We start from the raw sequence: 7,292 nt of genomic DNA, 5'->3' as shown, positions 1-7,292 counted from the left end.
TCTCACACTAGTAGCTTCACAAAAGTAGCTGCTAAATACATAGAACCTTCTCATCTAAATTCTATAAATTCAGGCATTTCCTTTGCTCCATGAATTGCTGTTGAACCTATGCCAGAGTCCTACAGTAGATCACAATTGACATCACAAAAGGATGTTTTCACATGAATTCTCTTACAGGACATTTCTATTCACACTGGAAACACCATTATTTAAAACACTACTGCTAGCCAGGCAGTGGTGGCACACGCCTGCAATCCCAGTACTCTGGGAGGCAGAGGCAGGCGGATTTCTGAGTTCAAGGGCAGCCTGGTCTACAGAGTGAGTTCCAGGACAGCTAGGGCTACACAGAGAAACCCTGTCTCGAACCCCGCCCCCCAAGAAAAAAAAAAAACCAAAACAAAAAACAAAAAACAAAAAAACACTACTGCTTATATTTTTTGCTTTTCCAAAAGCTTAAAAATGAGTGAGTTGGGTATATTAAATTTGTCATTTAAAGATGTACAAGTAATACTGGGTGATGCCTTTTAAGTCATTACTCTGGAGGCTGGGACAGGGTTCCAGGACAACCAGGGTTACACCTGGAAACCCTTTTGTTGAAAAACCAAAACCAAAACCGAATCTGAAACCAAAACGGAACTCAAAACCAAAACCAAAACTGAAACCAAAACCAAAACCAAAACCGACACTGAAACCGAAACTACAACGGAACTCAAAACCAAAACCAAAACCAAAAGTTCCTTCAAAAACTTGCTGAGACCTCAACGCGTGTTTTCCACTCTTCTTTGCTCCCTCATGTTCTCTGCCTGCCTGGCAAGCCTGTCTGCCTTCAAGGCTTCTGCCAGTCTCTGCCTGGCTTTCTTTACCTTCCAGGTCTGTCTCAGGATGTCTGCCTTAGTTACTTGAATGCAGTAAGATGGTGACAGATGAAGGGGCAGTGGCATTGTTACCCCTTGACTGGAGAAAGAAGGTGACAACTGAAGAGCCACTTGCTCAGTCTTTTCCAAGCATGGGGGTTGGACAGAGGTGGCTTCTCCAGGAGTGAGCAGATCCTCAATACCACTGTGGTTATTGGCTTCATCCTGCATTCCCAGTGCAATTCTTTCTATGGGGATGGTAAACTTCATTGGACATGATAGGCCTCCTTTACTGTCTCCAACTTGATAGTTCTGCAATCTCTTCAATGCACAGAGCTGTGTGGGTTTCTTCAGCTGAGCTTCCTCTCTCCTGTACCTGGTTTTATTCTCAGGGTGTGAAGTTATTATGGTCACAGGTTTTTGAAAGATGCAACTAGTCATCCTCCGAGAAAGTATGGACGTAAGACTATCTTTGTGTTTGGACTTTGTCTTCTTTGGGGCAACCTGGATCTGTCTTCTCTTTTGTAATTTGTTGGGTATCATACTTCTTGTGTGTCTTCCTATCACGGGCTGGCTTGAAACAGTTTCCTGAAGGCCTCTCCAAGACTGTAGAGTTTGTCCTAAAGGACCGCAGAGATGCAGACAAGTGTTGAGTTGCTGGAACCGGCAATGTCTTTCTCACCTAATCCTCCCCAGATCTCAGGGTCACAGGATTGTAGAATCACAGGATCACGGAGACAGGCGGACTCTGAGGAATTCTGACACAACCAGGATCACAGGAAGAACAGGCTACAGTCTTTATATATCCAGGGCAGGTAGCAAGTCTGTAGTCCAACTCCCAACAATGGTCAGTAGCAGCTATGAATGGAAGTCCAAGGATCTAGCAGTTGCTCAGTCCCGCAAGGCAAGCAGAGGAAGAAGTGAGAGTGAATTTTCTTTCTTCCAATGTCCTTATATAGGTCTCCAGCAGAAGGTGTGGCCCAGATTAAAGGTGCGTTCCACAGATTAAAGGTGCGTGCCACAGATTAAAGGTGTGTGTTACCAGGCCTGGATCTGGGACTTGCTTTGTCCCAGATGACCCTGAACTTAGAGATCTCTCTGTCTTAATCTTCTGAGATTCATAGCCACTATGCCTCAAGATCTCCATGCCAAGATCCAGGTCAGAAACTTGTTATCTCCCAGCCCTTCAGATTAGGTACCAGATTAGGACCATATGTGAGCCTTCCAATTCTGGATTGTAGTTCATTCCAGATATCATCAAGTTGACAACCAGGAATAGCCATTACAATCTACCCCTTGTCATCTTGACACAAATAATATCTCATGTCCATATGAAACAATAACAAGGTCATGAATACTCCTAACATGTTATAACTATTCCTGGTACAATTGCAAACACATTTGTAAATTTACAATGGGGCAATGTCCCTTGGAAACATTCTTTTAGTGTCTCGACTTAAATACCAATTGATGTTAAAGGAATTGGAAGAAAGACAAATGTATTCTTTATTTTTTTTAAAGATATTTATTTATTTTTATTTATAGGTAAGTACACTGCAGCTATCTTGAGACACACATAGAAGAGGGCATTGGACCCCATTATAGATGGTTGTGAGCCACCATGTGGTTGCTGGGAATTGAACTCAGAACCTTTGGCAGAGCAGTCAGTGCTCTTAACCGCTGAGCCATCTCTCCAGCCCCGACAAATGTATTCTTAACAAAGTAACACAGAAGCATTCATATTACTTTATAATCCTCATTTCTGCAACTAGTTACATGTCCTTAGCTGGAATTTATAACTACCTTTCTTTACTACCCTTTCTGTATTTCCTTCACTTTAGGCAAACAACTTAGTAGGTCCTGGGTCTTTTCCTGGAGAATTGACCCATACCTTCATTCTTGAAGGGTCTGTGCCCTTTGCCATCCTGCTTGGATCAGGGTGTTGTAGTTTCCCATGGACTTTAATCACAGGAGTTGGTAGTACTAAGAGATGCCCTAAGGGATCTCCTGTACTCCAGACATAATCCTGCTCACCTCCATTGTGGAGAGACAGTCAAATTTCTCATGGTAATCTGGATCCTAACATTGTTATTCCTCTCTAGCCTGTTGGTTTAAGGTTTTAGAAGCCCAAAATAATCAGGGGAAAGTCTAGGCTTCCAGTTCAATGCAATGTTTGTTGTGGCTCCTTTTTCTGTAATAATTCCAGCCTGTGTCAAGTTGACACACAAAACCAGCCAGTACAATTGGCCCCTTGTCTACTTGACAGACAAACACATCACTATTAAGCCTCAACCCTTACTTTCTTATTCATCAGTGTACTGGCTGACTTTGTGTGTCAACTTGACACAGGCTGGAGTTACTACAGAAAAAGGAGCTTCAGTTGGGCAAGTGCCTTCATGAGATCCAGCTGTGGGACATTTTCTCGATTAGTGATCAAGGCGGGAGGCCCCCTTGTGGGTGGTGCCATCCCTGGGCTGGTGTTCTTGGGGTCTATAAGAGAGCAGGCTGAGTAAGCCAGAGGAAGCAAGCCAGTAAGAAACATCCCTCTATGGCCTCTGCATCAGCTCCTGCTTCCTGACCTGCTTGAGTTCCAGTCCTGACTTCCTTTAGTGATGAACAGCAGTGTGGAAGTGTAAGCTCAATAAACCCCTTTCCTTCACAACTTGTTTCTTGGTCATGATGTTTGTACAGGAATAGAAACCCTGAATAATACAATCCTCAAGATATAAATAACGTTAAAAGTCCCACAGTCTTTACATATTAAAAGTTCAATCCCTTTAAAATATCCAATACTTTTTTTTTTTTAATTCAGAGCTTTTTAGAAATTCAAAGTCTCTTAATTGTGGGTTCCACTAAAATACTTCTTACTTCAAAAGGGAAAAATATCAGGGCACAGTCAAAATCAAAGGCAAAGTCACTCCAACTGTCCAATGTCTGGGATCCACTCACGATCTTCAGGGCTCCTCCAAGGGCTTGGGTCACTTCTCCAGCTCTGCCCTTTGTAGCACACACCTTGTCTTCTAGGCTCCAGCTACCTGTACTCCACTTCTGCTGCTGCTCTTGGTGGTCATCTTATGGCACTGGCATCTCCAAAACACTGCTATCTTCTGCTGTAACTAGGCTTCACCAATAGCTTCTCACAGGCTCTCTTCATGGTGTCAAGCCTCAACTTCTCTGCATGACCCCTTCAGTCCTGGGCTTTCAACTGCAAGTGAAGCTGTATCTTCACCAATAGCCTTCCATGGCCTCTCACAGTGCCGAACCTCAGGTGCTCTTCATGACCCCTTCATGCCTTCAAAGCCAGTACCACCTAGGTGACTCTTACACATTACCAAGTTCAGCCACAGCACAAGGTACAACCTTGGCTATCTCTGGACACAGCCTCTGTGCTCTCAGAAAACACTTCCCAGAAGATTTCTCCTCAATGATGCTGGTCTCTTCTTAATCACTGCTAATTTCTTAGCTCCAGCTAACCAGCATCGATAGTCCCAGGCTGGCCTCAAACTCATGATCCTCCTGCCTCTGAGGACTTCAGCAAATCCTACTGTTGTGCATCATCACAACCCAATCACACATGATATGCACTCCCTGATAAGTGGATATTAGTCCCAAACTCCCGAATACCTAAGATACAATTGGAAGATACCATACGAAGCTCAAGAAGAAGGAAGGCCAAAGTGTGGGCACTTTGGACCCTCCCAGAAAGGGGAACAAAATACTCACGGGAACAAACGTGGAGACAAAGTATAGAGCAGAGACTGAAGGAAAGGCCACACACACAGAGACTCAATCCCTTGACTTCAAAGTAGTAGGTACACACATGAAAAACATCAGGAGGATTTCAGGAAACCCAAGGGGAGACGTTGGGAATATAGTGATTAGAACCTACCGCAGGCATTGTCGAGAGAATGTAAGGCTCTCTTTGCTTGGAAATGAATGATAAGTGAATTCATGGAATCGTACATGTTTGGAAGAACAAGATTTTTTTTATAAGTCAGTATTTTTATTTGTGAACTAATAAAATGATTACAACCAAGAAAAGCTATCTTAAATAGTTCTTAGACAAATATTTCTCTGACACATTGGATAGCAAAATAACACAAAATAGTCATGGTGTCTATCAAAATAACTGAGGGAATGAGAAAGAGGGATGGATTTGTCTCATAAAACCTCCCTAAGTGGCAGCTGAGCAGGCATATGTCTTGTTTAACACCATAATTACAGTATATAGATTCCTGGTCTGGATATGAATTCACATAAAACAAATTTAGTATGATGTTTAAAGTTCACTCAATATGACTAACCCAGCAAAGCCTAAGAGCTTTCACATTCACTCTGTCTTTTGACAGTAGACAACAAAGCTTCCAACTCTTTTGTGATTTGCTCTCCAGTGGAAAGGAAGAAAGCTGGCAGGCACTTCAGGGCTCATCACTGCTGCAGCAGAGTTTGGAGTCTGTACTTGTGCTGGGTTTTGTCTTTTGGCTGTCAGTACAGTTAAGATGCATTTTGGTATGGGAAAGCTGTCATGGTTTAGATGTTGCCCAATAGCGCTGGCTTGTACAGGTGATCTGTTGGTTTGTTACTTACACTCTCTCTGGCCTCATCCTACTGGTTTACTTGATGTATAATATGCAGACTCTGGTTTGGGGAGTCAGGAAGATGGCTATCTTTCTTCATGGTAACTTATCCCTTCTGACCTTTCTCTCTTATTCCGAGATGAGCAGCCATGAAGGAAAACAACACAAACTTAATTCAGAAACAATGGTAACTCAATTTCTGGGTGCAACAACTAAAACCTAATCTTGTAAGCCTTACTAAAATCAGATCCCTTGCGCATCTGCCATGATACCGGGAAACTCTAGCAGCTATATCTTAACCCTCTGCTGTCCCATCTCCAAAAGGTTTGGAAGAACAAGATTTAAATTTCTCTACCATTAAGATTATCAGAAGATCCTGCTATACCACTCCTGGGCATATACCCAGAGGATTCCCCACCATGTAATAAGGATACATGCTCCACTATGTTCATAGCAGCCCTATTTATAATTGCCAGATGCTGGAAAGAAGCCAGGTATCCCTCAACAGAAGAGTGGATGCAAAAAATGTGGTATATCTACACAATGGAGTACTATTCAGCCATTAGAAACAATGAATTCATGATATTCTTAGGCAAATGGATGGAGCTAGAGAACATCATACTAAGTGAGGTAACCCAGACTCAAAAGGTGAATCATGGTATGCACTCACTAATAAGTGGATATTAACCTAGAAAACTGGAATACCCAAAACATAATCCACACATCCAATGAGGTACAAGAAGAAAGGAGGAGTGGCCCCTGGTTCTGGAAAGACTCAGTGAAACAGTATTCGGCAAAACCAGAACGGGGAAGTGGGAAGGGGTGGGTGGGAGGACAGGAGAAGAGAAGGGGGCTTACGGGACTTTCGGGGAGTGGGGGGGGGGGCTAGAAAAGGGAAATCATTTGAAATGTAAATAAATTATATCGAATAAAAAAAAGAAACAATGAATTCATGAAATTCTTAGGCAAATGGATGGAGCTAGAGAACATCGTACTAAGTGAGGTAACCCAGTCTCAAAAGGTGAATCATGGTATGCACTCACTAATAAGTGGTTATTAACCTAAAAAACTGGAATACCCAAAACATAATCCACACATCAAATGAGGTATAAGAAGAAAGGAAGAGTGGCCCCCTGTTCTGGAAAGACTCCGTGAAGCAGTATTTGGCAAAACCAGAACGGGGAAGTGGGAAGGGGTGGATGGGAGGACGGGGGAGAGAAAGGGGTTTGCGGGACTTTCGCGGAGTAGGGGGCTAGAAAAGGGGAAATCATTTGAAATGTAAATAAAAGATATATCGGAAAAAAAAAGAAACACAAATATGATTCAAAAAAAAAAAAGAAATCTAAATCATTGGAGAATGAATGGAGAGAAGAAGGTTTATGGGACATATGGGGAGGGGGGGGGATCCGGGAAAGGGGAAATCATTTGGAATGTAAACAAAGAATATAGAAAATAAAAATATTAAAAAAAAGATTATGAGAGGTCAGACTGGTCTACATAGCAACATTCCTGAACATCCCTAGCTATGTATTGAGACACTTTCTCTCTCCCTCTCTTGCTCTCCCACTCCCCCCTCTCTGTTTTTTTTTTTTTTTTTTTTTTTTGAGACAGGGTTTCTCTGTATAGCCTTGGCTCACAATACAAATCAAAAACAAAACAAGCTGTGTCATGATGGTTGGACCGCCTGTAATCCCAGCACTTGGGAGGCAGAGGCAGATTGGATCTCTGAGTTCAGAGGACCAGCTGGTATCTACAGAAGGGAGTTTCAGGACAGCCAAGGGCTATACAGAGAAAACACTGTCTTGAACCCCAACCCCCCTATCTACCCCCCCAAAAAGACTATGAGAAAATCTTTCTGGAG

The 7,292-nt window shown here is 42.7% G+C and overlaps 1 protein-coding gene across 1 annotated transcript; it reads right to left on the bottom strand.

Annotated features, from left to right (window-relative positions):
- Window positions 1-758: 758 nt before the first annotated feature.
- Window positions 759-4,819, bottom strand: LOC127672130 (methyl-CpG-binding domain protein 3-like 2B). Its single transcript, XM_052167340.1, has 2 exons — window positions 4,744-4,819; window positions 759-1,474 (listed from the first exon to the last, which is right to left on the bottom strand). Exons 1-2 carry the CDS (start codon window positions 4,817-4,819, stop codon window positions 759-761), a joined length of 792 nt encoding a protein of 263 aa, XP_052023300.1.
- Window positions 4,820-7,292: the final 2,473 nt, after the last annotated feature.

Source organism: Apodemus sylvaticus, chromosome 21 (genome assembly GCF_947179515.1).
Source record: "Apodemus sylvaticus chromosome 21, mApoSyl1.1, whole genome shotgun sequence".
Taxonomy (NCBI): domain Eukaryota; kingdom Metazoa; phylum Chordata; class Mammalia; order Rodentia; family Muridae; genus Apodemus; species Apodemus sylvaticus.
This window is presented reverse-complemented; position numbering and strand designations above follow the sequence as displayed.